The sequence below is a fragment of the Podarcis liolepis genome, assembly GCF_965112155.1.
Source record: "Podarcis liolepis genome assembly, chromosome: 1".
Lineage (NCBI taxonomy): Eukaryota > Metazoa > Chordata > Lepidosauria > Squamata > Lacertidae > Podarcis > Podarcis liolepis.
The window spans coordinates 47,264,447-47,280,565 of NC_139554.1; the positions used below are offsets into that span (position 1 = coordinate 47,264,447).

The 16,119-nt window shown below is 43.0% G+C and overlaps 1 protein-coding gene across 4 annotated transcripts in view; it reads left to right on the forward strand.

Annotated features, from left to right (window-relative positions):
• SLC8A3 (solute carrier family 8 member A3) overlaps positions 1 to 16,119 on the forward strand; it is a 165,846-nt gene that overhangs the window by 123,283 nt on the left and 26,444 nt on the right. For 2 of the 4 annotated variants that reach the window (XM_083506695.1, XM_083506696.1), the window contains exon 3: positions 5,903 to 6,009. In XM_083506695.1, coding sequence (XP_083362821.1) covers positions 5,903 to 6,009 — 107 coding nt within the window. Of the gene's footprint in view, positions 1 to 5,902; positions 6,010 to 10,017; positions 10,122 to 16,119 lie in introns of all 4 variants that reach the window. The other 2 variants (XM_083506698.1, XM_083506697.1) reach the window with 2 other exon arrangements.

Sequence of the window (16,119 nt, forward strand, 5' to 3'; positions counted from 1 at the left end):
TGGATGGGCTATTTGCCGCTTTAGAAGTACCCAGTTGCGGGGGAACGCTATATCTGGTACACAACTGTCAGGTGGGGTGTGGGAAAGACAGAGAACATTACACAAAGTGCCCACCTGAGAGGCAGCTGGAATTCAGTGTTTGTGAGTGAGAGCCGCTCAGCCGATCCAAGTGCTCTTTGGATCTCTCGCTTTTCATTCAGGAGAATGCAGGTGTCAAACCTAGGTTGAAAATTTCTCCTCTGCTAGAGTCCAGCTCAATTAATTTCAAAAGATTGTCACGACATTCTCATGGCAGAGTGTCACAGAGCCCCTTCTCTGTTGTTCTCTTCTTTTTTTGGTGCCTGCTTGTCACACCTTTTATATTAACATGACATCTTCACACAATGTTAAAGCAGCCCTGTTCAGGGAAGTTTTTAATATGTAACGCTGTACTGTTTTTAACACTGATTGGGAGCCGCCCAGAGTGGCTGGGGAAACTCAGCCAGATGGGCGGGGTATAAATAATAAATAATTATGATGATGATGATGATGATGATGATGATGATGATGATGATGATGTTGTCTCTCTTTCTGGCTCTCCATCTCCGTATGCTGCTCTTTGGGAAGGGCCAGGCATGGGTGACCATGGTCTAAGGCAGCAATGTGTTCCTTTTTTATCAAATCAGGTATCGCCGGTTTCTTTTTCATTTGCTTTTTCTTTTAACATGAAGCAATATCATTGCGATTGAAGGCTAGACACCACAAAACCCTGAGCAACTGCAATCAGAGCTGTTGACTCCAGCTTGTTGGCGGGATTCAGAATAGCATAAGAACTGTCCTGCTGGGTCAGACTAAGGTCCATCTAGTCCAGTATTTCCAATAGTTGCCAACCAGATAATCTTTGGGTGTGCTGTTTTCTCCCAGCATCCGGACATATGTTGCCCTGTATGTATGCAGAGACTGTATTTGGTTATTGTGACTAATCACTCCTAAGGATGGGCGAATTTGTCCATTCTGGTTTTTTCTCAGCTTCTAATTTTTCTATTCTTAGGTTCAGGTCTCTGTATCTCCACATCAGTTTGCTAATTATTTATTTTTTATTTATTTCCTTAGGAAAATTCATCGAGATGTTGGTGCAAATTTCTCCCAATTATACACATTTTTGCACAACCATTTTCAACAATGCAATGCCTTTTTCTTTGTTCTTTTTCAATAACACATTCGTTTTATGAACAGTTTACCCTACCGCATGCCTTTTTGTACACATTACATGGCTTAACAACTGCTTTGCAAAATTCAGAGAAGGGCACATTTCAATGGATGGCATGCTGTTTTGGGAAGTGTAAATTAGTTAGACTTGCCGTTGAATATGAACTAAACTGAATTTCTCTTCCATCCCTCGGGGGAAAAACCCAGGTTTGCAGAAGTACCATATTTTTCCGTGTATAAGACTAGGATTTTTTCCTTTAAAATAATGTCAAAAATTAGGGGGTGTCTTATACACAGATACATCTCCCCCATTTTCTTAAATCTAAGTCCCCCCAAATTGGGGGCGTCTTACAGACGGAAAAATACGGTACATTAAGGAAACAGGTAAAACCCCTGAAATGACTCAGTAGTCTAGATCAATTGGAAAAGAAGAGTGGAAAGTTGGTAGTGAGGAACAGAATGGCATATTGGAGGAGGGCATGGCTGACTGGAACCCTGAAAAGGAATACTTCTATTAGGAGATAAGAATACACTGCAGTGTTTTGTTGCTTTGCACTGAATAGTGCTGATTATAAGTGCTGAGGAGAAGTATAGAATCATAGAATTGTAGGGTTAGAAGACACCATGAGGGTCATCTAGTCCAATCCCCTGCAATACAGGAATCTCAAGTAAAGCATGCACGAGAAATTGCATACAAAAATATGTTTATTAGGAGAAATTTTCACGAGGACTTTTTTTTAAGTTGCAAACTGATATGGAAGTATGGTGAAATGAACTTAAGATTGGATAAATGACAAACTGAGAGGAACTGAAAATATTCACACATCACACAGAGAAGTGGACACGGAGCAATGGATTCAAACTACAAGAAAGAAGATTCCACCTAAACATTAGGAAGAACTTCCTGACAGTAAGAGCTGTTTGACAGTGGAATTTGCTGCCAAGGAGTGTGGTGGAGTCTCCTTCTTTGGAGGTCTTTAAGCAGAGGCTTGACAACCATATGTCAGGAGTGCTCTAATGGTGTTTCCTGCTTGGCAGGGGGTTGGACTCGATGGCCCTTGTGGTCTCTTCCAACTCTATGATTCTATGATCCTTAAGTTATCCCCTTCATCCTGATACTTTTCCTCTTGTTCCTCGGTGGTCCTGTTTTGTCTCAGCACTCACCACCCGAGTTTGGTATTAGAGGGAGATGGGGAGGGGTAGGAATCCAACCTTTCTATACTATTTATTCATCTGTTACACAGGAAGGTCAATAAATTAGTGGAAAGAGTAGGCTGTTTTTCATTCAGTACTTTATCTTGTGCTGCAAGTTGGTGATTGCTAGCATTTAGATTAGTAATTTTTTTTACCAGTTACTCAATATAATAGACTACTGAAGCTGCCACCAAGTGATAAATCTTCACACATTCCATTTTGTTTTTCTTGATAATTGTAACAGTCTCTTGTAAATTTGAGCACATGAAGCCACCATCTTTTTTGTTTTTATTCTTCTTCTGATTATCTTGGATCAGGTCTTCAGCTCATTGTATTTGATCACAGTAACCCAACAAAAATATGAAAGATGCAAGGAAATATCGCTTAAACAGAGTTGATTATCTTACCTCTGTTTTGGATTCACAACCAGTATGGTGGGAGCAAAACATTTCATAACATTTGCTTGCATTTGTTCCTTGTTACCCTTGCCTTACGTAACCCACCCCCATCTCAATTCCAACTTGAAGCTCCTTGAGGCAGAGACCAGGCTTTTGCTTATCTGTCAAGCTCCAACACTGTACACTGTGCTTTGTAAGTGAGGAAATAAGAGCATGCCTGTTGCCCACATGAGTCAGGTAAAGGGGTCCTGATGCAGGAAGTTGGGGTTCAGTTATATTGAAGGTGGCATATTCTTATTGATGTATTCTAGTCTCAATGAAATTTATTTTGAAAGTGGGAGTTTCTCAAGGGATAAATTTCAGCCCTAAGATAGATTCCAAGACAGCACCATTCATCTGTTTACTAGCTGGCAGCATGCCACAGATAGATGATAGGTAGGTAGATGATAGATAGATAGATAGATAGATAGATAGATAGATAGATAGATAGATAGATAGATGATAGATATGCAGTGCTTTTTTCTAGGGATACGCATGGGTACGTATACCCCTAAACATTTTGTGAATCTAAGTTTGGCCTCACTGAGGGGCAGTATTTCAATATGAGTAGGAAAATGAGAGTACTCCTAAACTTTTTTTAAAAAGAAAAAAAAGCACTGTTTATATGTAAGGCACCTTCTGCTTCACATTGAGTGTTTGCAAATTCAACATAACATACAGAATGAGAAAATCTTGGGGTCATTAATGACAAAATAAGGTGACAGGACCTTTTTTTGTTTGCAACAAGGAGGAAACCATCCATTTCCTGGGTTTGTTATCCAATTGAAATAGTTGTTTTTCAAACAGTTTAAAACAGTCTTCCCCAGCAGTTCTGTCTGTGACTGATGGTAGTTCTAGTTCAAAACATCTGGAAGGTACCAGATTGAGGGAGACTGATTTAGAGCTTGATGGATGAACATCTGCCCCTGAAAAAGGAATTAAAAGGCTCCTGGTAGCATTTCCACAGAGATTTTACTAACTTTCCTGAAGCAAATTATTACCTTTATGTTGGACTTTAATGTTGGGAGGAACTTCTGAATATTTTAGTTATCTACCCAGATGAAGGGACATGGGTGGTGCTGTGGGTTAAACCACAGAGCCTAGGACTTGCCTATCAGAAGGTTGGCGGTTCGAATCCCCGTGGTGGGGTGAGCTCCCATTGCTCGGTCCCTGCTCCTGCCCACCTAGCAGTTCGAAAGCACGTCAAAGTGCAAGTAGATAAATAGGTACCGCTCTGGCGGGAAGGTAAACGGCGTTTCTGTGTGCTGCTCTGGTTCGCCAGAAGTGGCTTAGTCATGCTGGCGACATGACCCGGAAGCTGTACGCCAGCTCCCTCGGCCAATAAAGCAAGATGAGCGCCGCAACCCCAGAGTCTGTCACAACTGGACCTAATGGTCAGGAGTCCCTTTACCTTTACCCAGATGAAAGCAGCTTTGCCTCCCCTTCCCCCCCCCCCACTTTTCCTACTTCCTTAGTGGTGATTTATTTTCATATTTTGTAGCCAAGTTCTTTCCTTCCTCAGTTCCCCAGTGAAGCGCAGTCTTGCTACCATCATAATAATTTGCTTAAGGTTTACTGTTGCAAGTTAGGAAAGCAGTTCCTTTAGAAGTCCTCAGGATAAGTTTTGAAACTGTTTCAAGACTATCAGATGTGAAGAACTAGAGTCTTTGGTTATTTGCAAAACAGGCCTGGAAATAGAAGTAGCGATAGAGCAAGGGATGGCTGACAGCAGCGTGCCTTTAATATTTGAAAATAGTGGTGGTGGTTGCTTGCATGACAGATCATTTCCCCCCTGCATACCCTCCCCGTAATTTGTTCTGTGGTTCCCCCAAGTATCTGGAGCAGATTTGGAGAGGGCATGGGGTACACATGGGCGGTAGGAGGAAATCTACCATTATTTATTTTTGCTTTATTAATGTCAAAATAAATAGCTTGCCTTCATCATTTTAGGCACTCATTAGCCCACACAGAGAACTGGAAGAGAGCGTACCAATGCAGGCTTCACTTGAAGCACAAATGGTAGCTTGGGGGGGGGGGGACTGATTTTTGCTGCAAAGAGAGAAAGAGTTAAAAAATTCCCCACCCACCCCATGGTTCTGAGACAGCTCTGGTTTTCCTGTAATTGCTATTTTACATTATGAGAAATGTGCACATCAATTGCATTCACGCAATTAATGTCATGTCTAGTTTGGCCCTGAGTCACATTCAGCAGATCTAGTTAATGAAGTAACACTGTCTGCCATTACTGTCTTAACACAACATGCACTTTACAGGGGTATGACTGTTTGCTTTTAAAATAAAGAAAAATCAAAGATATACTGTAGTTTAAAGGCCAACAATGAGGATCTATATGCCAAGGAACAGGTGTGATTTCTTGCAGATTTTTTAGCGTTAATAGAGTTCTAACATTTTTCTCCTACTAACACCTTTCTTATACTGACACTTTTATACAAACAAACTTTGGTGTGGAATGCCCCGATCTTATAATATTTTCAGAATCTTTGCTTACTTGGTTTTAAAAAACAAAACAAAATCAAAAAAATGTTAAAACGAATAGTGTTTTGTAACCTTGATGCAAAATAAAATGTTTTCATTTCTAGCCAACTGAATTGTGTCATAAATTTCTGAAATGTTCCATTTTAAAAATGTAGTGGGTTATTAAAAATTACCTTTCCATTTGTGATATGCTATTTAATTTTTTAACTCAGAGTTAACAATGCATCTTAAATGTCCAGTTTGAGTTGCATAAGTTAGCCCTTGTGTATGTGGTGTGCAAATACCTTCTGATATGCCTCCTATGACAACAAGGTTTTAGATGTAAACAGAGGATTTAGCATATGAGTAGGTTTTGCAAAAAGAACAAATTTTAGCACAGTGTGGCCAGCGTCTGGTGCCAATGTTCTGCCAGACTAGCTAGCTGCCCAGCAAAAGGTTTAAATCTCTACTGTGTTTTGCCATTCGTAATGGGTGAGTAAGCTTTGACCATCTAAAATCTCTCTTTGGCTTCTCTCTCCCTCTCTTGACCCAGCTTGCCTCCCCGCCCCTTCTCCCCATTATGACACTTATTATTTTTCCATTCACAGCAAAACTATTCACATCAAGGTAATTGATGATGAGGAGTATGAGAAAAACAAGACTTTCTTCATTGAGCTGATGGGCCCACGCATGGTGGATATGAGTTTACAGAAAGGTGTAGTACTGGTTCTCCCAACTAACATTAACACTCTTCTTTCCTCTTTCTCTCGTCTCCTTGCCTTTCTTTTCTCACTCTCTATAGTCTCTTTTTGTTTTCCAACTGCTCAATCCTTAACACTGCTGTGTATGCACAACCTGTCACATGGTACTGATGGGAGCTAGCGAGACAATGCATTCTAGGTGTGGGGATGTGTGTGTGCTTGTGGTGTGTGTGGCTTATGAATGTCAGCGCACATTCTTGGAATAACTAGACACTGGGGTTTTCAGCTCCGTCACTGACACCACAGAATAGGCTGTGAAGCACTGTGTTCCATCATGAAGTAAAGCTGTGTATTTCTTGAAGCTCTTTCTGTGGAGCTGTCCTCACAGACAGCATTTGCTCTTGGTATGCCAGGCAACACCCCAATGTCTGCAATGCACAATGGTCAGCACACCGCTTTTCAAGAGTAACTGTTTAGTTCTTTGCAAAAGGAAAAGTTTCACTAATCAGTTTTGTCTAGCCCTTAAAAAAAATTGTATTTCTACTTACTGGATTTTGGGAATAATGGATGATATTTCAGTCAGTGGTGATATCATGAACAAATAGAAATTCAGGCTACATACTTCCAATATTTCCACATTTCACTGTGTGCAACATGCTCTTGTGCTATTCTTGTGCGCTCCTGACCTTATGCCAATGCCACTCTCCTTGCCAATAAGGCCACAGATTCTACCCAATGGTTGCACTTTTATTTCAACTCCATGTTGGTTCCATAGACACAAATGAAAACCTCTCTACATCTGTTGAAGTGTGATTATGCAGAGGTCGATTAGGCTGAGAGCAGGAGTGGTGTGGTTGGGGCTGTGCAAAGATGGAAGCAGAGCTAGTCCAGGGCTCCTGCCTGTGCGTCCTTGCATCAGGGCCAGCCCACTCAAGAGGCAAGGTGAGGCAACCACCTCAGGCAGCAGGATCCACAGGGACAGCAGATCTAGACTCCAAACAATGTATATCTTGCTGCTGCACTCCGTGGAGGCCAGATATGCCACCTCCTCAGCAGCCCATCCCCAGTGCCGCCTCTACAGCAACTTCTTGATGAGTAGGAGCCGCTGCTGGTCTCCTCCCACCCCCTGCCCTCTGGGGTCTCTTGAGCTCTGCACCCGCCTGGTGTGATTCAGAGCGGGGCTCTGCCCACCCCCGACTGCCTTTGATTCCCATTTTAATCATCAGATAAGGTTGAGTTTATCCCCGCCCTTGTTCCCAGTGTAGATCCTCAGTCACCCCATTTTGTAGTTCAACATGTCTTAAGCTGGCCCTGCCATGCAGCCTTGACCATGCTGTTGTCTTGCCCAAGCGTAAGCCATAGGGATGGCAATGTCCGGATCGTCGCTCCACCCTGCTGGCCACGACTGGCTGAGAAAATGATCTGGCATGATTCCCCCAATGGCAGCATAGCTGAACAGTGATTTCCCCTTGGCGTACCCATATCTGCGTGTGTGCTCTCTCACTGTCACACACACACACACACACACACACACACACACACACGCACTTGTTCTTTGTTCCATTTGGCTTCTATTTCCAAGTGCACTTCTTTTACCCTCATGACTTCTTTCCAGATTAACGCAGAGGCAGTCTCAGTGTAACATTTTGCATTTTAAGAAAAGGTTAGATGCAACACCTAAATGTTGTTCCACATCTGTTTCCCCACTGAGCCACTCTGGAGCCCAACTTCAGGGTCTCCTCCTTCACACAATTATTTTGATGTTGACCTGACATCTTTGTGACCAGAACTGTTTCTGAGCAGTGCCTTGGAGGCTGTCAACATCACCCTGGAGGCAGAAGTGTAGATGTGGGAACAGCGGCAACATACACAGCTACCTAAATCCCTTCTTCCTTAAAGGCCTTTTCAATACACATAGAGAGACTTTACCAGAAAATGGTGGCAGTCTGCTGCACCTGACTGTACTGTGGGAATTGAGAGTGTTTCAAACATGCAACCCTAAAAAACACATTTGAGCTTTTCTCACTCTTTGTGCCATGTATTAATTTGGCAGAGAATTCAGAAGAGAGTATCTGACGCTGCCAGGGTAGATTTTTCATTTGCGTTAGGAGCCAATTTAAGCCTCATATGTCGAAATGCCCTGAGATAGGTGTCTGACAAAAGTCTTGACTGCTATTTATTTGTCTCTCAGAGTTGCTTCTGATATTCTTCACATTACAAAGGCCTGCGTCAGACGGTAGCTACTTTGTGCCACTTACCTTACCTATGTGTGGTTTCAAAATGTAAGGAATGAAATTTTCAAATCTGCTTCTCCTGAACAAGTAACTAGGAGGGATTGTGTTAGAACTGGCCTAAGAGCTCTAATAGAAAGCCCCAGGGACATTACAGGGCAATCTCCAGGGGGAAAGAGAAAGTAGGAAATGATCAATTTTCTTCCTTTTGACACATTTGACAGAATAAAAGCAACCATAGTGTTACCATTAGCCCTTTTCTGCTGCAGCCTTAGTGTTAACATAATGTACCATTAGGAAGGGAAAGAATCAAGTCAGTGAACTTTGTAAAAGTCATTTAAACTGCATTCTTACCAGTGTTCTCTTTCTTGAATGAAAATGACATGCTTACCTGGTTGGATTGCATTGTGCCCTTAACCTTGTAACACTGAATTTCATGAACACTGAGTAGCACCTAGGGCTGCCATATTTCAAAAAAGTAAAAAACCAGGACAGACACCCCAAACGTTGTTGAACTTTTTTTTTTTTTTTTACAAAAACGCCAAAGAAACTTGATTTTTTGATTGACTTGCCTAAGATCAAAGTGCCGCCTTACGGAAATCCCCCCCCCCCGATGTCAATCAATTCCACCTTTGAAATCCTGGTAATGTCCGGTGGGGGGGGGGTCCAAACGTATCGCAGCCCTAGCAGCACCTCATTAAGCAAAAGCAAATTTCTAAGCCACAGTAGGCACTTCCAGACACCCCCCCCCCCAAAAAAAAACACACTAGGTAAGCATATCAGATCCTGGCCTGGTTGGCATAAAGCTTAACTATGATTTAAAGCTGAATGATAAACATGCTTTTGCCCAGTGCAAAAATTGCAAGCACTTTAACCCCCTCACGCTCCTGCTGCTGCCACACTGCCAGGAACTAAGCCATGGTTTGTCTTAGCATTACATCCAAACCGAGGCTTGTATTGACCCTCTCCAAACAAACCATGAGCTGTAACTAAGGTTTCTTCTTGGATTCCATCGCAAGTTTTGTTTGGGGAAAACAAACAACAGGCCAGAGTTCAGGTGTAATGTTGATGGATTCATTCTCAGCAAGAGCAGAGAAGGAGCCAAGAAGCTGCAATTTTAGCTCCATGCACCAATATATATGTAAACCATAGTTAAACTTAAATGGACCTGCAATTGCAGGCGTGCGTTTTTAAAGGAAAGGGGAAAAGTCGGTGTGTGTCTTCTCAGAGCAAGAGAACTACCCTGGATTGAAAGGGGTGTGTGTGTGTGTGTGTGTGTGTGTGTGTGTGTATGCTAATGTAACCATGCTCCCCACCATAGACCAAACCTGATATTATAAAATGTGTGTGTGAGAGAGAAATTGGCTCTTCTCCTAAAACACTTCAGGTATATATGTGTGTATCTAGGGCTCTCTTGTGCCTATGGACATTTTTGATTGGTTATTGTCGAGCCAGCTGACGAGCTGTTATTACCATGTGACACTCAACTCAATGTGCTGCAGAAATCACCTTCCACTAACCATCAACAATGACCAGGTTCCCTTTCCTCGCCCCCTGCCCCTCCCAGCCCTCCTTTCCTCCTCTAACGTTCTCCGACTCACCTAAAGATCAGCTACGACCAGCGTGCCATAGAAAGCCAGTGAAAGGGCTGCCGCAGGCAGTGGCAGGAGTGGGAATGGTGCATGTGGGAATGGTGTGGCGGTGGAGGTGCTGCCGCTGCTGCTGTTTGCTGCATCTGCTCCCAACCAGGCAACCCACTGTACACACATGTCTTTCTTGTTGTCCCTACAGGAAGACCGTAAGGGTTAATATAGTAGATGAGGAGGAATACGAAAGGCAGGAGAATTTCTTCATTGCCCTTGGTGAACCGAAATGGATGGAACGAGGAATATCAGGTGTGAGATTCTTTTTGGAAAAACAAACAAAAGAAACCCAAATCCACAAAAAAGTAATCTTTTTGCTCCCCCCCCTTTTTCCCCCTCTTTCGTTTTTACACGGACCAAGTTTTATTCCTTTCCCTCCTATATTCTCGCTCTCACCCTGTTTCGGTCCCATCTCTGAGTTTTTGAGCCTAGCTTATTTCGGATCCTCCTTTCGTGCAGTGCTTGTGCCTTTCAGGCTGTGTGAGCCGCGTATGTTTGAACCGTTTCTTCTCTTTCTTTCTTTCTTTCTCTCTCTCTCTCTCTCTCTCTCGCTTTCTTCCCCCTTTCGGTGACATCTTTGGCCTTCTCCTGTTTCCCTCTCCCTCATGCCGAGACTGAAAGCCCTTCCCCAGCCCCCCCTCAAAAGAATGCAACTTGCATGGCTGCCTTTTCAGCTTCCTCCCCAGTTCTGTATCTTGCACAGTCTTTCCCGCCTCCTCCGCCTCCTTGCTCCTTTTCTGTGGCATAACTTGCAGTGGATGACTTTGGGTGCTGGTGAATTTTTATTTTTTAACACCTACAGCTGGAATTGTAACGAACGGGTTCTGTCATAATAATGACAATGAGCATTTGCATTCTGTTTTGCTTCTTCGGTGCAAAAATCTGACAGCCTGGCAAGGGAAAATTATACTTTTATTAATAAAACTTCACAGCGCTAACATTAGGAACTCGCTAAACATTCTGGTTAGCTGGCAGATGAAAATGAAGCTGACTGCACATCATCAGCAGAGGAGTCTGTTGATTTTGGAAGTTAAACCATCTTCTGAGGCGTCACTCCTAGGCCTCTTTATGTGGATGTGGCAGGCACCCATCTCAAAAGGGCAGGCACACAAGGATCTATCAAGGGTTTTCACACAGCTCCTCTTCATTTCAGTGGGTCTTGTCAAGGGGGTCCCAGTGTACCAAACCGCTGACCAAAGCAAGCAGCATCCTAGACCACTGAATGCAGAAGTCTTGGGAAGGCAGAGATAAACTCACTTTTAAAGTTTTTTTTAAAAAAATTATAACAAAGCATGCATTAAATATTTTAGACCAATAAATTGTGTTTCGTAGTATAATACCTATCGTACAAACAAATCAAGTTCTCTCGGCTTTATGGTTAAATAAATTGATGTTTTGTACAGCTGTTTTTTAAAAAGTGACATTAAATAATAGTTCTCCAATATAATAATAATACTGGGGAGACATTTTTGTTGGCTCTTCTTTAAAAAAGGCTGCAAAATTTTAAAGCATCAATTCCTTCAAGCATAAAGCCAGAAGAGCTTGATTTGTTTGTGTATGGTAATCCTGCCCTATTCTGAGGCTTCATAATGCAATATTAAACAAAGAAATTAAAACTGTGTGATGAAACTACTCAAGTGTTTTAAATCAAGTATTTTAAGCTAATTTTTTTGAATAAAGCCTCTCCAATGCTTACTCATAATCCCCTAAATCCAATCCTCCAATCCTCCCAATCCACTCCTTTGCCTCTCAGCTAAGGGAATGTCAACCTTCCATCCATGCTTCTTCTCCCTCTCGCAGGTCTGTTACCGGCACCTAATAAGCTCTACCTTTCTTCTCGCCCTCCCCAGCCCAGCCCAGCCTTTCCTAATGCACTTCAGCAATGGTATCCACAACAACCCTCTTAGCTTTTTCCTTGGTTCTACTATTTCTATACTCTTGATTCTTCCCTTCCAGATAAAGTGAAGGGAGATCTGTGATGGCTCTCCCCTTGGTTTCTTCACAGCTAAACTTTGCTATGGAGCGACCCAATGTCAAGTCAAGCCCCCAGTGTGTGGGGCGGGGGTAGAGAGCTAATGAATTGCCTGCCTGTTACGTCCCCATGGGGCTTCCTCATCCTGTGTTCTGGTCACTGTCCAACTCAAGTCACCTCATGAGTGCTTTTAGGTACAGATAAAAATCAGAGGAGGTCCAGTCCCAGGTCTCCTACCATATCATCTAGTTGGCCCTAACTGTTCACCTTTAATAACAATGTGGCAGAGACAAATTCAGCAAGGACTGAAGCTCAGTAGTAGAGCACATGCTGTACATGCAGAAAGTCTTGGTTCAATCTCTGCATCTCCAGGTCAGACTCCTGCCTGAAACTCTGGAGAGCTGCTGCCAGTCAGTGTCAACAGTGCTAAGGTAGATGGACCAATGGCCTGACTTTGTATAAGGCAGCTTTCTATGTTCCTACTGAGGCAGCCACACATGTTGCTGCTATGACCATTATTACAGGGACTGATGCCCCTTTCAGGGTTGAGCCTAGAGAACGTACAACTACCCAGGTGGAGTCCTGGCCACTGCCTGGACTGGAGACACTGTGTAGAAATGAGAGCAGGTGTTGATAGCTCTGTTATCCTTTGGGTGAATTTGTATTTTAATGTTTATTTCACTCTACCAAGTTATTTGGTAGAGAAATGAGGCTGAACCAATGTGTGCCTCTTCCTTCCCTCTCTCCCGGATTAACTGTTCATCCTATTTAGATAAATTCATCCTATAAGATGTTCAATCTTTGTTACCCTCCAGGCTTCTAGTGTATTAGCTAAATTGAATTAAATTGTATTTTGTGAGCTCCTCAGCCATTTTACGTTTGAATTCCCTTCAGAATTATTGGCTGTAACTATGTTCGGCCCTCATAATCCTGTGCGTTATCAGTTTCCCGACATTTCCCTCTTTTGTAATCTCATTCTGTGACAATGCCCCCCCCCCCACAGATTAGGCCTGAGGTGGGTACCCTCTTTCTCTTTCATTTGTAGCTTGGTAAGGAACACAGGGATCAGAACCCACCAGCAAATATATCTCTTCTTGCCAATGCCCTTGTTCCATTTGTGATAACAAATGCAAAACAACCACCACCACCAAGAGTTTGTTGAACTTCTCGTTGTTAGAGCTGGAAATGGGTTGCCTTCTTCTCCCTTCCACTGATTGGCTCCAAGACTTCCCAATCTCATTCTGCAGTCCCATGGTTCTATATATTTCCCTTATCTGCAGTGACAGGGACCAAACCGTTGTTGGCAAAACATAACAGGGCCTAGAAGCCTTCCAGCAGATTGTGTCACCTTTCTGGTTGCCCTACTGTCAGTACCTTTTGAGTGTCCCTCCAGTAAATCCAGCCTATTTTTTTTCCTTGCTAGGAAGATGACATCTTTTCACTGGGCTGTTAACTCATTTGATGGCTTGAGTGTCACATTAGTTGACAACTGGGGTCTAGGTTTCCTTTTACTTTGTCAGCCCCCCAGGGAAATTTGGGCTGGATATTCCCTTCACACAGCAGTTTCGACACTCCAGCATTAGAGGGGCTACAGCTCCAGGTCTCCTTTTTCAGTCAGGGTGCTCCAAAGTCTAAATTATAATGGCCTCAAGGGTGTAATGTAAGGTATAATTCCATCACGGCATTTGGTTCAGAAGATGGAGAAGGAATTGCATTTCATTGGAACCTTTCCAGCTGTGCCACACAAACTTCTGCATGTGTAACAAAGGCAAAGCAAGGTTTAGTTTGCCCAGGCAGCAAACATAGCTCTTCTTTTTAGCCCCCACCCCAAGAAATGAAAGAGAAAGGGAGTTGTGTGAGACACAACTCTGTGTTTTGAAGTCCCAGAGGAAGAACTATGGGGAAACAGAGAGTTGTAAGGAAAAATCGTGTTTTTCATTGGGTGCCAGCAAAACTCACATCACTGAGAGAAAGTTTAGATCTCTTCTGGAAATGGCTTTGTGCATGTTGAAGACTTTGGCCTTCCCAAACGCATCTGGGAGATACAGTAGCCACTGCAGTATATCTCCAAAATAGACTGCCAACCACGTACACCTTTTGAACTTTGGCACAGAAGAGTACCTAACATGCCACACATGCATGTACTTGGCAGTATTGCCCATGCCTGTGTACCCAAGGAGGATAGGCACAAGTTAGATTCCAGAGCAGAAGAGACTATTGTGATTGGCTAGGCTCTGAGAAGCAAAGGATACGGAGTAATGGACTTGAGTACTGGGAAAGTCAGCACAAGACATGTGGTTCAGTTTGATGAATACAGGAGAGCTGACACGAGAGGAACTGTGATGGACTTTTCTGGTGAGTCAGAGGAAGAAACACAAGCCCTCATAAATTTACCAGAATTGATGTATAACAGTCCAGATCTGCCTTCTACTGTCACACCACTTAGCACAGATGCTGAACAGGAAAGAGAAGCAGAGGAGCAGATTCCAAGATGCAGCACAGCCAGAGGGAAGCAGACTAATGATGACATGTTTGCGTTAAAGGGTGATGAAGAAGCAGACGAGGTTCCAGAGCCAGGTGTCAGGTGCTCACCAAGACCCAGCCCCACAACTGTCCCGTCTTGCGAGGTCATCGCAACCTCTAGAACCTTCCACCTGGGAAAAGATAGAGCAGATGCTAACTGCAGAAGCTCACCTGTGAAGGGATGCTGCACAGGAAGAGATAGATGCACTGCTCCAGCACCAGACCTGGGCAAGAAGGCGATTGGGTGCAGAAGGGGAAATTGAGTACAGCTTGGCCAAAGGAAAGCTCCTGTACTTAAGCACAACAACCAGACCTGACATAGCAAATGCAGCGGGAATCCTAAGCAGGAAAGTTAGCTCTCCCACTGAGGACTGAACTGCTGTGAAGAGTTGTTAGATACTTAAAGTGAACCATGAATTGTAAACTTACGCTGACAACAATCCAATACTATGAGGTACATGGATGCAGACTGAGCCAGAAATCCAAAGGAGTATAAGTCAACAGGTGGATTTCTCTTTATGTTTGGAAATTGTCCTGTTTCCTGGGCCAGTTGTAAACAAAATTCTATAGCTTTGTCTTCCTCAGAGTACATAGCCACAGCCACAGCCACAGCATACAGAGAAATGGTCTGGATTGACCAATAACTACGGACTTCGGGTTGTGTGGGGAGAAACTTGTCTGATGGGTGTACACTCAAAGCTGCTTGAAATTATCTCAAAGCAAGAGGTTTCATGCAAGACCCAAACACATTGGGGTGAAATACTACTATGTGCATGCAGTGATACCAGATGGACTTGCTGAATTGGCGTACTGTCAAACCAAAGAAATAACAGTTGACATTCTGACCAACTCCCTACCAACAGACAGTTTTGAGAACCTCTGAATCAAGATTGGGACTCTAAGGTGGTTCATTAATTGTACTTGCATTTGGTGTATTTGCTTGAGAAGGTGTTTGTAGTATAACCAGCCTCATCTAATCAGCATTCTTAAGTCTGATTGATGCATGAAGGGGTAAATACCATAGGGTAAACTGTCCTACCAGGCTTCGCTCACCTTGAGAGGGATTGGAAGGGAAGCCTATTCTTCCCCTCATAGTCTACCATGTGAACTCGAGGTTTGGGCCAGTTGCTCCAAGCTCAGAACGCATGGCCTCTTTTAAAAGCCATTCTTGAGTTCCTGTACCAATAATTGAGTGACCTTCACCACAAACCTAAGTTTTGTTGCCTGTGTATTCTGAATGCTGTATGAAAAGCAAATGAATCTGACCTTCGGTGAGTTTGTAAGTAAACAATTTTTTAACTTACTAAATGTGTGGTCTTTTTCTATGCTAAGGAAAGAGGGGAACTTTGGAAGAAGTTGAAGGACATATTTTAAAGATCTAACAGCCTATATTTCCACACTTTACTTTGCTGCATGTTTTGTGATTTTAAATCTCTGCTCGGGTTCTCTCACCCAAGAGTTCTTGCCCCAAACCTGGATCTTGGCATCCAGGGAATTCTCCTTTTTATACCTATCTTTTTCCTTGCCAACCAACATTCCTGAAATCTCATTGATAGTGTTCTTCAAATATTCATGTGTAACATTAGAAGTGAAAGAAAAACACTCCATTACTAGAGTGAAGTGCAAATGAAAGGAAAATATCCCAGATCATCAAGAAATGGATGTTTTAAGAGAAATAAAGGTGCTGTTTTTGTTACAGAAGTGGTTGTTGTTGTTTTTTAAAATAAAATCCTAGTGTATTGATATGTCCCTTTT